Here is a 17855-nt window from a genome sequence, read left to right as displayed (position 1 = left end):
GCGAATGATCCACCCGCCACCAACGGCACAAATGTGCAAGCTTAGTTGTATCTGTTGTTTCACGTGATAACTGACGACGAAGTTTGCAAACCATGGCCTTCTCCACCTTATAGGGAAGGAGTTGCTACACCTATATGGCTAGGTTGCATAGTACATGTGCACTTATGTGTATGCATAAACGCACATAACGTAAGCGCTAAGTGGCGCAGCGAATCAAAAACGAATTAATGAGTTATGTAAGATTACGCAGTGGTAGTCCCGACGCATCACTGATGCAGAGAAATGATCGAGGGCAAATGTAACCGTGTTATTAAACCTGTTTTAAAAAAAAAAAAAAAAAAAAAAAAATTTGTGAAAATTGTAGTCCCTCGTTTATGCTGAATTGAGCCGTTCGAAGTAATGACAACTTGCGAACCCCTGCACACCGCATTTTTGTAGAGAAATTTCATCACCTTCCCTAGAAGCGTAATCGGCGCTTTTGCCCCATTTTTTTTTAATTTCCACTTTGGGGCATCAAAACGGTGCAATGTCAATTGCAGAAGTGTGGCTTCCTCGGGTGGCAGCAGAAAAAGGAAGATCTCACTAACAGGCCCTTGCCCCGTTTAAGGGGTGTATGCTTTCACGCAGGCAGAATTGGGCTAGTGGACAAGGGGGGGAAGTGACAACTGAAAAGGGGGGATCCACCCCACACCCGAACGAATGGTTACTTGGCCAACATACCAGTTTAGCCACTTCACCGTTCCCATTTTGACACAATTTCTGCTTTACCGTGATGTTGTTATTGCTTTTTTTTTGTTTAGTCTATGTGTAAAAAGTGAGGGGAAAATCCCCCATTATTCGAAACAAAAAAAAAAAAAAAAAAAAAAAAAAAAAAAAAAAGTTTGCACAAATACAATATGAGTGGAAAAAAATACAAAAAAATTAAAGTAATATGCTCACAATGGAAAGTTCAATGGGTTGTGTTTCTCTTCCAATCCATTTTACAACCAGTTGTGTGATCAAATGTAGGTGAAGTCCTCTTCTTCCTCATCCGAAATGTCACACTGTGTCGAAATGGAAAACATTTTATCGTCATACGTGTTTTCCTCGCGAGTGTCTAAATCCACTTTGCGTCTCAACGAAGAATTCATTAACGAAGTTTCCAACCTAATCAATTTCGCCCTTACATAATTCACAAAAAAATCAAAGGCAACTCTTCCGTAGGAGTAGGTCTGTTTAGCCAAATAAAGCTTCAATGGCAAAGTCGTATGGTATACGTTACACCAGACGTTGTATACAAGGGGGTTCCAAATAATTTCGCTACTCAATAAGTGTAGAACTCCTTGGTAAAAAACATCAGTCAGAAGGTAGCCACAAGATGATAAACAAAAAAAAGACAACGCATTGAGAAGGTAAGGATGGTCAATAAATCTGCTAAACAACAATGTTATGCAATTACTATTTCGATATATGTGGTCAAAAGTTATTTCATGTTTTTTAAAATAAATATTTTTTAATATCTCTTTATTATTCCTTCTGATATCATTTAAAGCATTGATGGAAATTAAAAACTTTTTTTTTTTGTCGTCTACCTTTTCTGGCTTTAACATTACTGTTCCTTCTGGCACATCCACGTAGACGAAGCATTTCAGGGGGGTATTTTTGCTATTCAGGTAGTAATTCCACTTTACACAGCTGTTCGTCTTTCCGTTAAGGCTACTGCTCGGTTTTGCTTTCTCCTCCTGTTTGTCTTTTTCCCATTCGTTCTGTATTTTTATAAGTTCGCTCGTTAAGTGTATTAACTGTCGAGTGATGTACCGCTCGATTTGGGCGGGGCCGGTGCACCTTCCTCCGTCACGCTTAGCCTCCATTCGTCCTTCCCTTTGGCTGCCAGTGCTGCACGTGGTGCGGTTTACGCTGCTACACATATTACTATCCACATTAATACCCACATTACTGGTCACATTACTGTCCACCCTACTGTCTTCCTTGTCACCCTCATCAACCCCATCGCGTGACGGGAACGTGTAGCACCTGACGGCCTTCTGCACCTCATACGGGGGGTATAGCATCCCGTCGAGCGTGTTACCCAACCCCGGCCTCCACCTTTTCTGCCCCCCTACCAACATTCCATGGCCACTCTCCCCAGGCAGAATTTCACCCAAAAGGCTATTTAACCAACTCTTAAGGTCATATAACCTTTTGAAACGAGCATCATTTTGCTTCTCCTTTTTTAAGAAGAACAGCCTACGGGTGGAGTGACTCCTATTCCAACCATGTTGCGCAGATGCAGTCACCTTGTTGTAGTGAGCACCTCTAGGGGGGGTTACTATTTTCGATGTGTGCGTTGAAACAATGAGAAGAATTAAGGCCAGCAGAAGGGTACAACAGTGGGGCAGTGTAACCATAGCAACTTTTCTTCAGTTTAGCATGAGTTTGTTTTGTTGTCCTATTTATGCCGTTTCATTTGCAGGCCGGGCAGGTAGACGCACAGGTCGGGATGGTGACACATCCGCATATGTGCGCATGCGAATGGCTCTCCAAAATTTGCTGTTCATAGGAGGGGCTATGGAAAAGCCACGCGCATTTTGTGGTACCACGCATTAGCATACTTTCGCATGGAAACGGCCCTCCTTAATTTTGTTTAAACTGGTTAAACGGCAATTCGCAGAACGAGTTAAGCGTATCCCCGCGTTGGTGCTGCTTTTTCAAAGGGGGTGAACAAAATTTTTTCGCACATTTTTTTGCGAATTTTTTAGGCACTTGTTTGTGCATTTTTAAGAACTTTTTTGTGCTTTTTACGCACTTGGTTTGTGTGCCTTTCTTATTTTTTTCTGCAACTATTTCCTACCCATTTGGCTTAAAACCCTCGCAACACATTTCCAGCGCAGCGTGTTGCTCCCATTTGGAAATGAGCCTGGCGCCACTGTAGGGTGATCAAAAGGGAGACAAAAAAAAAAAAAAAAAAAAAAAAATGTTAAGCCCCTCAGGGCTATACGACATGTGATTATTGCGGGTGTTTCGTTTAACAAGTCGGAAAAAAAAAAAAAAGAAAAAGGGAAAATTAAACCAATGGTAGGGTTACTTGGGGGTACAATTCAGCACAATCCTTATCCAGGCGAATTTTCCCTCTTTGCTCGCTAAAGCAGTTCTTGATTGGCCAAAGCCTTTAGCGGTGGGGCGCCCCTAAGGCCCCCCAGAAAAAGTGCCTTGTCAAAGGGGCGGGGGGAAACATATACAACGTGCATTACATTATATATGCCTCCCGGTGGGGAAAGAAGCGAAACTGCCAAGTGCATACATAATTAATATATTATATACATATGAATATTTATATGTCAAGAGGGGGATATTCGCTACGTTGAATGAATTACATAAACCCGGTGACATGGGCAGCGGAACCCCGTTTGGTTCGCCCAGGCAGCCCCCAATTTTTTACTCCGATTTGTATGCACTTCGAGGAAGAAGTTATAAAAACGGAATGTTCCACTTCTGATGGATAGCCATTTACACTCATTCCTTGCGTTTGGCCTTGAAAAAACCAACAATATTTTTGTATACCCACAATGCGCTGCTCCTCAGTTTACCCCTCCCCCTCTGGGTAAAGCCCACATGTCATATATTGTATACGCGATACGTGCAATATGGTACCATAAGCGAGTTATAATTTTTAAACCCCGTCGAGCTGCGTAAAAAAAAAATATAATTAGGATCCTCAAAAGGGGCCAACATATAGATGGGAAATACGCGTTGCTATGTAAGTAATATTACATGATATAAAAAAAAAAAAAAAAAAAAGGAACACTTAGAGGTGACGAAAAAAATTAGCACAAATTTGAGAAGATATAATTTAAAAAAAAAAAAAAAAAACCAATCCTTTAAAAGCAACGAAAGAGGAATTAACAACAAATTTGCGAAGCGGCAAAATTGCAAAGTAACAGTTGCGAAGTGACAGTTGCAAACGCTTGACCATCCCTTTTGCGAGCCAAAAAATAAAAACGTAGAAGAAAATGCCGAAGAGTTACAGGAATTACTCCAAAACGGCTAGGAACCCAAAGCGTCCCTTTGAAAAGGTAAAAATGGAGCCCTCACAATTTGCGCTTATGCGTGGGCGGCATGCATATCTTGCGCGAGCCTCTCCTGCAGAGTACACCCCCAGGGGGGGAGGAGGAGGTCCCCGCGTTCGCAGTCGCGGATACTCCAAGGAGGGATATTACCCAAAGGAGGAGGAGCAGATTTACGTGTCGTGCAAGTGTATTTGTATAAGTGCGCTCTTGCATACGTGCTTATTTGTGCGCGCTTTTTTCATCCGAAACTGCAACTAACGCCAACACTCCCACTTTCGCACAACCACAGGAACGTTTAGACCAGGAGTTGAAGCTAATCGGTGAATACGGACTTAAGAACAAGAGGGAAATATGGAGGTAAGTTTCCGCCTGCGTGGCGCTTTTTGGGTCCCCTTATGACATAGAAAAGAAGTGTGATAAGGGACCAATCTGACTGTCAAACATATCAGGAAAAGAACACGTTTGAATGTGAAGGGGAGTGCCCCTCGTATTTGTTTCCCCATCTGATAGGAAAACATCACTCCCATTTCATGTAATTTATTTCACCCCTGCAGAGTGCAATACCTTCTAGCAAAAATCCGATCAGCTGCCAGGTATCTGTTAACCCTAGACGAAAAAAGCTCCAAGAGAATATTCCAAGGAGAGGCCCTACTAAGAAGAATGGTGCGTCAAGGATTACTGGGAGAAAATGAAGAAAAGTTAGATTACGTGTTAGGGTTGACTTTACCTAAATTGTTGGAGAGAAGATTGCAGACAAAGGTTTTTAAATTAGGGTTAGCCAAGTCAGTGCATCATGCTAGAGTACTAATACGACAGAGACATATCCGAGTGGGAAAACAAATGGTGGATATTCCTTCCTTCTTAGTTCGTGTGGATTCTGAGAAGCACATTGACTTCGCCACAACGTCTCCCTTTGGAGGTTCCAGACCAGGAAGGGTCAAGAGAAAGACTTTGAAAAACCAAAAGGAGAAGAATGAGGAGGAAAATAACTGATCGTAATGAGGGTCACCGTGTGCCCTACCAGAGATTATTATGCATGTGCAGGGGGATATACAAGAAGGAAAAACAGCCAATTGGCAGTCACGAAAACGCACCCCTTTTTTTCTATTTTATCGTATTATTAATGCTAACCATATAGTGTGAACAAATTAGCAAGTATGCATATATAGTCCAAAAAAATAACTTTTTTTTTTTTTTCAAATGTTAAAAATTCCTGCTGTATCGAATTGTAAAGAAAATATCGCAATTAAATAATGTCCCAACTGCTTTATTTTTTTTTTCTCTTTAAAAGATAGCGCAAGAAAAGGGTGGAGTGGTGTATCCTAAAGTGATAACGTGCGCGTGAATCAATTCCCAGTCGTTTATTTGGTCTATACGCTCATCTGCCTTTTGGTGAGACCTTGAACGGCCAAGCGCCCTATATATAGGATGATACTGTTCCAGGCGCGCAGTAAATGCTACGACAAAGGTGTTTGTGTTTGGGGTAGTTACCCCTTGGCCGTAACGTAACAGAGTTTTGCAACTTTGGAAAAAAATAGAAATTGTAACATGTGTGTATAATAACTCTGAAAGAATCATCTTCCGGGTAAGGAGTCACAAGTGGGTACATTCGCACATGGGAAAGTTTCTTTAATTCTTTAACCAGTTGGATCATTGCAGATTCGTGTGACATATTTCTACATGCTGATTTATGGGGGTAATGAGCACTTTTTTTTTATGCGGTGGAAAATAAGAAAAAAAAAAAAGGGGGGCAGCGTAGCAATATGGTGCGTCGGGGACATATCATATCGCGAAGGACGAACAGAGTGGCGCTTGTCTGAGGGTCTATTTTATGTCCCTCCTCAGGTTGACCAGCCAACAGGGAAAAGGCCCCCTTTCACCCCCTACAAGTTAGTAAAGAAAAGCTACTTCACTCTGAGCAACCAAAAATTATGCCTCTTTCCACCCCGCAGTTTTCCTCCGTGCAGGTCACTTTTTTCTTTTTCGTGGCAATTTCTACTGTCATTAGGTTTTTCCAAAGCTACTTCGACTTACTATTGTAAAAAAGTTAAGTGGTAAAGTGACATCCACTAGTTCACAACGTGGGTGCTTACCTTGGAGGGGCAAAACGTATCGCGCTCGTGTTCATTCGGACACGCGTTCATCCGCTCATACGTGCATACGTTATAACGCCCCGTTATTGCTACCTGCGGCTCGTGCTTTTCCCATGATACCTTAAAACAATTGGACGGACCCAATGGTCTCAGGCTGGCACATGCGCCAATGGGCTTCTATACAAAGGGGCTTACATCCGAGAATGTACTTCTACTTTCACATAGCCTTCAACTTTCTAAAGTGCCCATAACCTAAAGTGGAGTTGCCCCCTCTTCGCATGTCCATATGGAATTGTGATTACCCCGCGGAATTTTATCCTCCCCCTTTTTTTTTTTTTTTTTTACTGTTGCTTTATTTTTTTCCCATTTGTTTCCACATTTCTTTTTTTTCCTTTTCCCAAAAATTCCCTTCTTTTTTTCCCTTTTTCTTCCCCAAAAGGTGTAGTATACCATACCCACCTGTTCACCCCACGACGGTTTTCCAGGTTCCCCTGCAAAGAACATTTCTTCCAACAGAGTACAGGGCTACGCATCCCATTTTGTGAAGTTGATGACATTACGTCGTCCATGCGTCACGCCCCTTCATTTTTGTAAATCCTCATATTTTCCACTATTCCTTTTTAATTTAATTTAATTTTATTTGCGGACTTCATATTAAACGGACCGCTTCGGGTAAACACCCACTTCTTATTTTACTATTCCATCATTTTACCATTTTGTCATTTTTTTTTTTTCGTGTTTTGATATAACGTACAATTTTTTCATTCTGCTGCCATGCGCATGTGTGCTTATAGGCACATAAGCATACATGTATGTATGCCTACACGTATATGCATATGTATGCTTATACAAGTCGCGGCAACGTGAAATCAGTACATATAGGCACCTGTATGTAGGTGTTGAAGTGGCATTGTAATATGCCATGAGAAAGTTAATGTCGTTGTTGTCGCGTAGCTTGCACGTTTCGTCATTATCGTTGACAGATAAAGGGAACCATTTTTTTCTTTTTTTTATAAAAATATTCACCCTTGCATGATGTTTTGAATGTGCACATAAAAACACAAGAGGGAGTCCATACAAGGCGCAGAAATGTACCACTGTAAACACATGCAAGCACACCGTACGTTTTTGCACATATAATTGTATGTGATACACATGCACGTTTATTTTTGTATACATAGAACTGCCTGTATGTGAGCATGAAGCGGCGGCCCCTCTGCAGTAATGCGATTTTCCCCTTTTCCCCGCACTCGGTCAAATCGTCCGTGTATATACATATAAACGTAGTATCACGCGTGGGTATATATAAACATACCGAACTTCGTGAGAACGACGTATTTCGTCGACCAGGATGAATCCCAACGAGGGATCCGAGGAGAAGGCAGCCCAAGAGGGCGCACAGGGGGGTGAACCAAAGGGGGTTCAGATGGGTGAGCAGAAGGACCCATCAAAGGTAGCCCAAAGCAGTGAACAGAATATCACACCGCAAGGTACCGAAACGGGTCCACAGAAGACTGATCAGAGGAGGCCCTCCCAAGGTGACCCCAAACAGGACAATGCTAACGCGAACAAAGAAGACACGGAGAAAACCGTAAAGGACTACAATAACATTAATGACATGATCAGCTACATTATTAAAGTCGGAGTGTGGGAAATGTATACATACGAGTGGCTAATGAATAGGAAAACCTTCCTTTACTACAATACGTACGTAGAGAATTATTTCTTTTACGACAAAAACAACAATTTGACGCCATTTAATGAGAAGTACTTTTTTTTATATGTAATTACATTTGATAACACCGATTTTGTAGCTAGCTTTTTTTTTAAAAAAAATGAAAAAAAAAATAACGTAAAAAAAATAAAATTAAGTAGTTACACAAAAACCATGCAAGGAAGGAGAAAAAAACAGGAAGATAGGTATACAGTCATTAACGACATGACAAAGTATATAGATGCTTATGATTACAAAACTTTATTTTTTTATAAGAGAAATCCATTTTATTGTTTTTCCGTAATTGATGGACACCGAGGTATAAAGGCGTGCGAATATTGTATGACTCACATTGTGAAAAATATTATTTACTACTTTTATAATCAAGACAATGTCAGACAGGATGAATTTAAACTTGGCTCCTCGTCTGCCACGAAGGATAATAAGCAGGCTCCCTCTGGTGGTGAAAGTTGCGCGGAGAAGGGCAGTACGCATAAAAGGGAGGTCCAAGGCACGACGGCCAAAGGACAAACCCAGGAAGGAATCCAAAAGGATGAAAATAAAAGGTGTGATGATAGCAGTTCCACAGGCTGCTCCCGCCAGGACTCTTCCACAGGGGATGAAAAGAAAGACTCCCCGTCACGTAGCAACACACAAGAGAGCGAAAAGGAGGAAGGTAGAAGCAAGGACAAACGCGTGATGTCAAAGGAACAAATTTCAAAAACTAAGAAGAGAAGAATAGACAGCAGCGACATTACAGAGAGTGAAGAAAATCCATCAGAGAGGGAAAGCGAAGATGACGATAAGAAGCGTAACGGAGGAAAGGTAAGCCCCGATTCTGATGGAAACTTCAGGAAAGAAAAGGACGAGTGTAACCCTACCTCCATAACGGAGGATAAAGCAAAAACAACAATCGCCAATACCAGTGCAGGGGGCCAAAAAAAACTTGTATTTTTAGAAGACCTCACAGATGAAGAAATCATGAATTGTATAAAACTCGCCTTCTTAAGAACAGACGAACAGTTCCTTAAAATTTCCAAATTTCCTAATCATGGCTGCACGGTGATTTCCCTCATTGTTATAAAGAACAAAATGTTCATTGCCAACCTTGGGGATTGTCGGGCCATAGGCATCGTCAATGTGAACAACACGTTGGTAAGTGCTGGTGAAGTGGTGGAGTGGCATGGCATCATTACCGTGAATCTTCCATACGCATGTGCAGATGCCTATACAAATACGTATGTATATATTTCTTTTGTGTTTATTTGCACTTACACATGGCCTCCATTTTCTTCCCCTTGCAGAAAGCGGAAATGCTATCGCAGGACCATAAGCCTAATGAACCCAGGGAAAGGGAGCGGATAAAAAAAATGGGAGGTGAAGTCATCTGCATGCAGAACGTATTCAGGGTTAAGGCTAACGCGAAGAAGGTAACCCCAATGATGAAGCAGAATAAACCTTGTCTGTGTAGTGATGTGCTAATAGGAAAAGCATATCGAGAAATCCGGACGCAAGGAAGTATTTCTCCTACCGCAAATACTTCCCTGTTTGAGTATCATACAATGAACATTCGCGTGCACACCTTCGTGTAGACCACTTCGGACCCTTCCAATTTGCTGGATCGTTTGCCCATGAAGGAGGAAGTTTACCTTGCGGGTACTACGGATGAAATGAACCCTGAAATAGTGTGACGCCCAAAGTTGTGCATGTCGGTTTTAAATTTATATATGTGTATGTATTTTTCCCCCTGCTTACCTTTCCTCTTTCCCCTATATTTGCAATTTTCCACTGTGACATGACTGCAGTTTCCAGAGCCATAGGAGACAAGGACTTCAAAGAGAACAACGTGGTGTCAGCCCTGCCGGATGTCGTTTGCAGAGAGCTGTGCGACGGAGACAAAGGGAACAAGGAATCGGAAAATGAAAACGAAAATGAAACTGTTGAATGTTCCGACCCGACGGTAAGAGTCCAAGTGGAAGAAAACTATTTCAAAGAAGGTGAACCATTTTTCTTTTCCCCGGACGAGATGAATTACCTGTTTGTTGTTTTGGCTTGTGATGGAGTGTGGGACACCCTGTCCAATAAGGTACGTCTAGATGGATTCCCCGGTTTTCACTATGCGCTATGCGTTTCTATAAAATGTTATAAAAGGGCTCATTCTGATTAGATGGATATATATGTACATAAACCGTTGTACACGTGTTCCCCGCTCTGTTCCTTCGTACCGTTGCAGGACGTGGCCCAGATTTTGCAAACCTACCAGCACGACCCGGACAAGGCCTGCAGCGAAATTATAAAAACGGCGTTTGCCTGCGGAAGTCAGGTAATTTGAATAAGACCAAGTTAGAACTGCTCGTGGGTGAACCCTACCACGGTTGACATTGCATCTTTTTAATTAACCTTCCGTTCATGTCGCTAAAATGCGTACGTGCTCATTTTTCACTTTTCCGCAGGATAACATAACCGCCATTTTGTTAAAATTTTACTGAGGAAGAACTGGGCTTGAGTTTTCTTTTTAATAAAATGATCTCCCTGTGAGGTGAAGGGAGATGTCTTCGAAATTTTTTGTACGAATCACTGTGCTGTGTGGAGCTGAGATGGGCTACCCTTTTTCCTCTTCTAAGGGGAAGATGAGCAGCACAAAGTGAAGGCGAACATATTGGGACATTACAAGAAGGGACATAAGGTGGATCAATAGTCGTGGATAAGGCAATGAGGGATAGCCAACCTCCTTTTATTAACCACGTACGGAGTAGCACAATGAGATGGGGTGTCCCTTTTTTTTGCGTTTGTAAAATTATTTAAGGGAGAACGTAACAGATGGGAAGTTATTTCAAGACGTTTATGTCGAACTTTTCTCCTTTTCCCCCTTTGGATTGTACAGTTAAATTTTCCTTTTAAATTTTTTCACCTTTTCAATTTGTACTGCGCACCTTTTCAATGACTATTTTTGGTTACGCTGGAATGGACCCCCTTTCAAGGTTACCCTGTGGAAAGAAATACTAGGTAATGGAAAACACGGGGGACTCTCCAAGCGGATAGCGAAATCGTACCAGCACACTAATGAAGAGAAGGTAGAATGCTAGCGGAGGGACAAAAGTGACTGCCTGTTTTCTTCCCAGAAACTGTGCTGATAGCCCCCTTCCTGGATGGAGTGCCTTAAAAACAGTAAAGCTTCGCAAATTGCAGAAGGCACATTTGTTGATGAGCCTATTACAGTTCTTCCGAATGTGACAAACATAGAAGAAAAAAAAAAAAAAAAAAAAAAAAAAGTTAATAGACGACCAATCGAAATGGCAAAAGGGCATACCTTCAATTTTTTAAGCCCCTGTCCATTCCCCATTTTGGCCTTTTTTTAAACGCGGTAAAAGTGTGCATAAAAATGTACACACCTGTACTTTTTGGTCCACCCCTCCTCTGCTGGGGGGCACAGACATGATGGGCAAAATGCATCTGCGCTTATTTGGTGCCGCCCTGGTACGCTTTTACCAAAATTTTTGTTTTAAAATTGTTTTTCATCTCTATAGCATCTGTAAATTAATTTTTCCACCCGCTGTGTGTGTGTGTTTGTGTTTTTGTGTGCCCCCCCTTTGAAAGGCCACCAAGCGTAGGCCCACATGCACATCTACATGTACATATCTGTCTGTATTCCTACCGTTGTAGTTTTTTTTATACGTAATTAAAACAAAATTTTTTGCGGTCTGTGCAAGTGTACATTCGCAACAAAATGGCGCACGCACAAAATGAATTGTGGCTTTAATTAAAGTAAAACATGTTTGAAAAAAAAAAAATTTGTAATTTTGAAAACTTGGATGACGCGTATTTGTGCGAAAGTCACAGTTTAGTCAACCAACCGACGTGCCCCCACTAGCGCGCAAATACTTCTCCATGGACGCAATGAACCATGAAAAAAAACTGGTGATTAAATTGTCGGAGCGCGGGTCGGGGAAAACATTTTGGTAAATGAGCGGATGGATGTCTGCAGAGTAGTACGGCATTTCGAAGGAGAAATATTTCCATGAGGAAATAAACAAATCCCTTATCTTCGCGAGGGACAAATGAAGGAACAATTGCACGAGTTCGTAGTCCAGCGTGACTTGGCCGTTCCGTCCGTCACCATTAAGTTGGGTACGACCAGGGAAATCATCCCCATTGGGCTTGCCACTGTGGTTGGCACTTCTTTCCACCAATTTACTGTGAACCCCCTCAGTTGGTTCATACATCACGGTGAAGCAAAAATCCACCGGAATGGATTTACTCCCAATGGAGGGAATCGGAACGTCGCTTATGAGGAACTCCAAACACTTGTGATTTATGTCTGTGCAGTGAATTTTAATTTTCTTCCCTTTCCCCGTCAAGCTGGGAAGGTTTAGTGAAAGGTTATTATTTCTGTCTTTCAAATTATTTGCTTGTTCGGCTAGAATGTAGAAAATAGATTTATCTATCAGTACCCACTGTGCAGTTGTCAATTTTGTGTGTATCTTTTTGGCTTGTTCAAAAAAAATATTTTCTGGAATTATTCTTTCTGGAAAGGTGTTTCCCCCAGATGCGGGGTTTCCCATTGTGTGCGTTTTTAATTCATTCTTTAGCTGTACGTTTAATGGAGACAAGTCAAATTGGATGGCGTAGTTATTCTCGATCAAGTGAGCAGCTATTCCTTCGAACTGGATGGAAATGACGCTCATCCTGTCTAGTATGCTAAATATTTTTAATTCTTCTTCCTTCACATTTGGGTAGTAAAAGTTATAACTCTGTTCAGTTGTTTTATATTCATCGTTAATGAGTGTGTGATCTCCATTAACTATACCTCCATTCGGTTTGTAGCTCCTGTGTCTATTTTGTAGACCGTCTGTTGGATCATTAAAATTGTACTCCTCACCAAAAGGAGGAAACATTTCATGTGCGATGCCCTGCCTTTTGGTGGGTTTATGCTTAAATGGAGCTTCGTCAATAGTGCAACCTGTAGTCTGATTATGTATTCCCCCCTTTATCTCCTTTTCTAACCCACCCAACGAAAAAGTGATATGCGCATACTGCGATTTGAAGGGAGAGAAGGAGGGGTAAGGTGGCCAGGAGAGAAATATCGGGTTGGAAGAAAAGTTCCAAAAATGAGAAGGCAAAAAAAAATATTCAACAGAGACCTCCGTAACGTAGGGGAAATTATTATCAAGTTGTAAATAATCTATTTCGGAATATTTCTTATTTAATACTTTCCAGTATTGTATAAGTTGGTTGATAAAATGTAAAAAATATTTCTGTGCAACAATACCGTTTATGGAATTAATTTGCTTTCTTGTTTCTTCACACAATTTTCGCAACTTCTGTAGGAGTTCTTTCCTGGTCGTAACGGCGATGCATATGTCCTGCTTGTTAGCTTTTATATCCCTTACATAGTTACACTTATTTAGGGTTAAATACCTTGTGCCCTTATCATAATTCAGTGTTCCTAACATCAGGTCAAATAAAACCATCAATTCTTTTAGTTCTTCCTCCACCATCACTCTGTACTCTTCTCCTTGTGTCCATTCTTTATTATTTTTCAAATTCTGGTCATTACTTTTTATCTGGATCGTTTTTTCCATTGCAGAACAGAACAACTGTGCATACTGTTGTAAATTTTTCATATTTTTATTTTCTTCATTTGGTACTTCTTCGAAAACGCAGGATCCATCTGGTAGATATCTGAGCAGTCTGTAGTCCCCCTCTGCATACGCCTCCACCTTCAAGTCGACATCGCTAAATTTTTCTCCATGCTTTTCATTCCCCTTCTCGACTTCACTGTCGTCCTTCATTTTGCTGTCCTCAAGGTGGAAAGGGGGGAAACGATAAATTCGTCTCGACGTTACGGGTATGTTGAACTCATCTGTGCTGTTTTAGTTTTCCCCTATTTTTGGTGTGTCTTCTCAACTTGGATTACCGGATCAATGGTAGATGTAGCTTAGTGTTAAGACAACCTTCGCGTAGGTGGACTATATTTACGCGCCGAACTGTTTACTGTCGCTGGTAGATTGAAGGCGCAGCGAGAGAGCATGGTGTGCACAGATGTACTTACAAGACGGTGCGTGTGTATGTGTGAGCGAATAAACAACCGCCCCGTCAGAAACTGCGCAAATGATAACCTCACTTCCCTCGAAACGAGTGCCCATATATATAAATACACCTACGCATACATGTACGTACTCATTTTAAGAATTATTTCTGTGCCAAACGAAACGCACTTTTTTCCATATGGGTAATGACACGAATGGCGGAATCAAAGCGCATGTGTAGGAGGGGGAAGTTGTTCGTAGACATACAAGAGGGAGAAATAATCTGGCACGCCTCCTTAACCGTTTAGCATTTTTATATACACATTTCTGCAGAGGAGAAATTGCCCACTTGGAAAGAAATGGAAGAACGGATTAAATGCCTGATGCAGCAGCTAGCGTGATAAGCCGTTCCATATGCATAGGCATAATTGGATGGACTATTTAGGCGCACCTGTGGGAACAAATTCGCGGAGCGCCACTGGGGTGTTGCATTCGCAGCTCTGTGTATGATGGGGATAGCGACTGGTAGGTAGCGGTTGTGGGTCTCAAAATTTTAGTCCCTCCGCTTGCTCACCCTTTCGTTCTGTTCACACGGTTCACGCAAACGTTTTTTTTAAACTCTCTATTTCGCGTTCCATTCAAGAATATGCCATTCCATCGTATCACCTTGCAACATTTTCTTGTGCAGCATATCACCTGGCAGTGTTTCCTTTTGGGGCTGCGAAATTTGACGCTGATTTTTTTTTTTTTTTTTTAACCCACCTAAAAAGGGTCGCTAAAGGAGAGGGACATGTTTCCTATGCACAAATTCAATTTCAGCTTTGATGAAATTTCTGACAAAACTTACAATTACAGTTTCATTTAAAATTTATTTTGTTCTCCCATCTATTTTGCATTCACCAGTTATTCAGAGGAACCATGCCAAGATTAGCACCCATGCGATAACGACAAATTTAAAAAGAGCTAGCCAACCGTTTGTGAGGCATACACTCCGACAGGAGGTAACAAAATCAACACAGCTAAGTTCTACTCCTTTAGGTTAATTCATCTCTGTAATTGGCTACCCTCCCGCGCAGTTGTCAAAAAACGTACATTCGATCCTTTTTGTCGTACTCGTGAAGGAAGTAAAAAATGGTAAAGTGAAAAAATGGGATAACAATCAATGTCGCAGGAATTGCTGAGCGATGTTTTCAAAACAAGTGCATGCTGAGCACCCCCGCTAGAGTAAAAATCAGCCTCCTTTGGGGGCGATGCGAAATGGGGGCTACACACCTCATGCGCCATGTATAGCACTGCATACCCGTAGATATATGAGTAGATATTTCCGCCTGTCCCTCCCCCGATTCGCAGCTTTTTTTTACCTTTTTTCAACAACTGGCAGAGAAAAATCACCACGTGACGGTCGAACTGAAAAATGACTTGCAAATATCTGGGGTCTTGCACTCAGTAGACCAATATCTGAACATAAAATTGACCAATGTAACTGTGAATCACCCGGAGAAGTATCCTCACTTGGTGGGTACCCCTGAGGAGACGCTTCGTCTGCCTATTCGAATGGCCAAATGGGGCAGCCAGTGGGTGTCCCAAGGATGCAGAGCCGCCTCTCGGAGGGTTCCCACAATACGGTTTTATTATTTTATCGCCTCATTGTCTCACCGCTCCCCCTCCCCTAACGCAGCTGTCCATCAAGTCCTGCTTCGTGCGGGGCTCAGTCGTGAGGTATGTTTTCCTGCCATCCAAGGAAATCGACGTGGAGAAGTTACACCATATGTGCAGGAAGGAAGCCAAAATGACTTCGGAGAAGGAAAAGGAGAGAAAGTGATGCGGCGACGCAGGTAGGTGGGCGCATGAAGATACGCGAAGAGCGATGTCGCTCCTCCCCCACTTACTCAAAATGACGACCACAAGGAACACGCACCGCAAAGTGGCCAAACTTTTGTAGCAAAAAGGGGTCAATCATCATTAGCAGCGCAAAGCAATTTTGACACCCCAGTTTGGCCCCACTTATGTGATTTTTTTTGTCATTCATTTTGCACATTTTTTTTTTTTTACAATAACTTTTAAAAACAGCGTCCTTGTTAAAATGGTTTGACAAAAGCAACCTTTCACGTCGGCCGCCATTATGACATACGGAGCGTACAAACAGGTAAACTTACGCATGTAAAAAAGTTTACACGGAAATGCAAACATATGAATGTACGTGTGCATTCGTGCAAACTTTGCAACAGAAAAAATGAAGGACAGTTAAAAGGGAAGAAAAAAGGGTCTCTTCTTTTTCACCTTTCGACAAGTGACCAAAAAGTGTGGCTTCAGTCATCATATTCCTCTTCCATAATACGTGGGCTACCGAAACACTTCACCAGTTTCGTTAATGTGTGTATTCCATTTGTAAGAATGTACTGTGCATGGTGATATGTTTCCAGGGGGTCCGATTTCCCTTTCGAAACTACTCCCCCGAATAACCAACGTATATGCACACACGCCTACACACTCAGTGATGCCTAGCCCAGCCAAGCAACTGCGGGAGCAACAAATTTGCTGCCTTCTGAAAAAGCTGAAATTCAGAAAAAGGAGAGCTCACATGCAGTTCCTCAAAATTATTTTTTTCCTTATCATTCAAATTGTTTATCTGAGGACTTTGGTTTACTTCCATGTCGAGGTTATTCATTTCGCCCAAGTTTCCATCCTGATTGGCAGACGGCAGATATTTGTACCGTATAACTATGTGGTCTTTCTTCTCCTTGTGTTTATCGATGATTAGGCTGTTGTTGTTGCTGCCTTTGATACATATGGGCGTCTTTATCTGTTCTGCGTCTTTCAGAGAGAGCAAATGAGCCAAACTGTTGATTTTTAGAATTATGCTCATTTTATTATTTTTGTCGTACTTATTTGAGTTCATGTGTTTTTTCATGAAGACAAATTGAAATCCCCCCTTTCCGTAGATAGTCACTTTATTTTTATTAACGATGTAGTCTGGATATATTGGCTTTATTAGGCACATGGCTGTGTTGCCAAAAATGCTAAAGTATTGGTAAGTCGTGTTAGCCGTGGCGGAAGCGGCGGCGGCAGGATTGTTGTCCACACCTTCGGCATTTACACCATAGTTGTACTTCAACGGGTAATATCTGTTCTGCTGATTTTCGTAATTTAAACTCATCCCGTTTGGTGTGCCAGTCGCGTTATTTTCATGACTGTTCATTTGCATGTTCATATAATTTGGGGGAACATTATTGTACATCGCTGGATTGAAAACCCTATTTTTGTATGTGTTGTAGTGGCCCTTTTGGGTCAGTTTTGCCAAGTCTGTGCTGCTTACATGGGTTCTCTGCATAGGATTGGGAACTTCCCTTTTTGTTCTACTCAAAACCCCAGGGGTGAGGCTGCTGTACAGCTTTGCCTGCACATTGGCGTGCAGCCGCTTCTTTAGGTAACTCCCCTGCATGGTGTATCTTCCTCTACGCAATCGTAGTGTGTGGGTACCTATGCGTAGGTAATTATACTGGGCAAACCAGTTGCGCTTATAACTGCACAAACTGCTAACACCTCGCTGGGGAAAACTTTCTAACGGTGGTCGAATGGCAAGAACCTCTGCACGGATAATTCCCGCCTGTATTTACGGATTTGCAAAGTCCGGTTGGGGGGGCTACTCAGAAATGCTCCCTCCTCCTAGCAACGTGCCGATTTTCCAACATATCAATATGTCCCCTTTGCGCTTTTATTTTTCTGCGTTTGGTTTGGGGCGATTGGTCGGATTTTATTTCAGGTGAGGAGTGGAAGGCTAAATGGGGTTAGGAATTTTTTTTTTTTTTTTTTTTTTTTTTTTGTGCCTCTTCCTTTTTGCACACTTAAAACGTATTTAAGTTGATGTGGCTGAACATGTTGGTTGGGCAAAATTGCCATTTTGAAGACTTGGCCCGGTTGCATTTCCCACATGTGTATTTTTTTAAAGGGGCTGCTTTTCCCCAACCGTGGG

General features: G+C 41.9%; 6 protein-coding genes across 6 annotated transcripts; 3 read left to right on the top strand and 3 right to left on the bottom strand.

The window, feature by feature from the left end:
- Positions 1 to 998: 998 nt before the first annotated feature.
- PCOAH_00029630 (Uncharacterized protein) lies at positions 999 to 2387 on the bottom strand (the record flags this gene model as incomplete). The annotated part of the gene is made up of 1 exon (XM_020059765.1): positions 999 to 2387. The coding sequence occupies one exon, from the start codon at positions 2385 to 2387 to the stop codon at positions 999 to 1001; it is 1389 nt and encodes a 462-aa protein (XP_019915442.1).
- A 1430-nt stretch (positions 2388 to 3817) lies between these two features.
- PCOAH_00029620 (40S ribosomal protein S9) lies at positions 3818 to 5074 on the top strand (the record flags this gene model as incomplete). The annotated part of the gene is made up of 3 exons (XM_020059764.1): positions 3818 to 4052; positions 4336 to 4403; positions 4601 to 5074. 3 exons carry the CDS (start codon positions 3990 to 3992, stop codon positions 5037 to 5039), a joined length of 570 nt encoding a protein of 189 aa, XP_019915493.1.
- A 2416-nt stretch (positions 5075 to 7490) lies between these two features.
- On the top strand, positions 7491 to 10342 carry PCOAH_00029610 (Protein phosphatase 2c; the record flags this gene model as incomplete). Its single annotated transcript, XM_020059763.1, has 6 exons — positions 7491 to 9008; positions 9158 to 9283; positions 9446 to 9509; positions 9659 to 9939; positions 10087 to 10176; positions 10307 to 10342. 6 exons carry the CDS (start codon positions 7491 to 7493, stop codon positions 10340 to 10342), a joined length of 2115 nt encoding a protein of 704 aa, XP_019915210.1.
- A 1356-nt stretch (positions 10343 to 11698) lies between these two features.
- Positions 11699 to 13645, bottom strand: PCOAH_00029600 (Uncharacterized protein; the record flags this gene model as incomplete). The annotated part of the gene is made up of 1 exon (XM_020059762.1): positions 11699 to 13645. The coding sequence occupies one exon, from the start codon at positions 13643 to 13645 to the stop codon at positions 11699 to 11701; it is 1947 nt and encodes a 648-aa protein (XP_019915305.1).
- Positions 13646 to 15085: 1440 nt separating this feature from the next.
- On the top strand, positions 15086 to 15704 carry PCOAH_00029590 (Uncharacterized protein; the record flags this gene model as incomplete). Its single annotated transcript, XM_020059761.1, has 3 exons — positions 15086 to 15106; positions 15233 to 15397; positions 15561 to 15704. The coding sequence occupies 3 exons, from the start codon at positions 15086 to 15088 to the stop codon at positions 15702 to 15704; spliced, it is 330 nt and encodes a 109-aa protein (XP_019915472.1).
- Positions 15705 to 16373: 669 nt separating this feature from the next.
- On the bottom strand, positions 16374 to 17324 carry PCOAH_00029580 (Uncharacterized protein; the record flags this gene model as incomplete). Its single annotated transcript, XM_020059760.1, has 1 exon — positions 16374 to 17324. The coding sequence occupies one exon, from the start codon at positions 17322 to 17324 to the stop codon at positions 16374 to 16376; it is 951 nt and encodes a 316-aa protein (XP_019915409.1).
- Positions 17325 to 17855: the final 531 nt, after the last annotated feature.

This window comes from Plasmodium coatneyi, chromosome 10 (genome assembly GCF_001680005.1).
Source record: "Plasmodium coatneyi strain Hackeri chromosome 10, complete sequence".
NCBI lineage: Eukaryota > Apicomplexa > Aconoidasida > Haemosporida > Plasmodiidae > Plasmodium > Plasmodium coatneyi.
The sequence above is the reverse complement of the archived record's forward strand: the minus strand, read 5'-3'. Positions and strand labels throughout refer to the sequence as shown.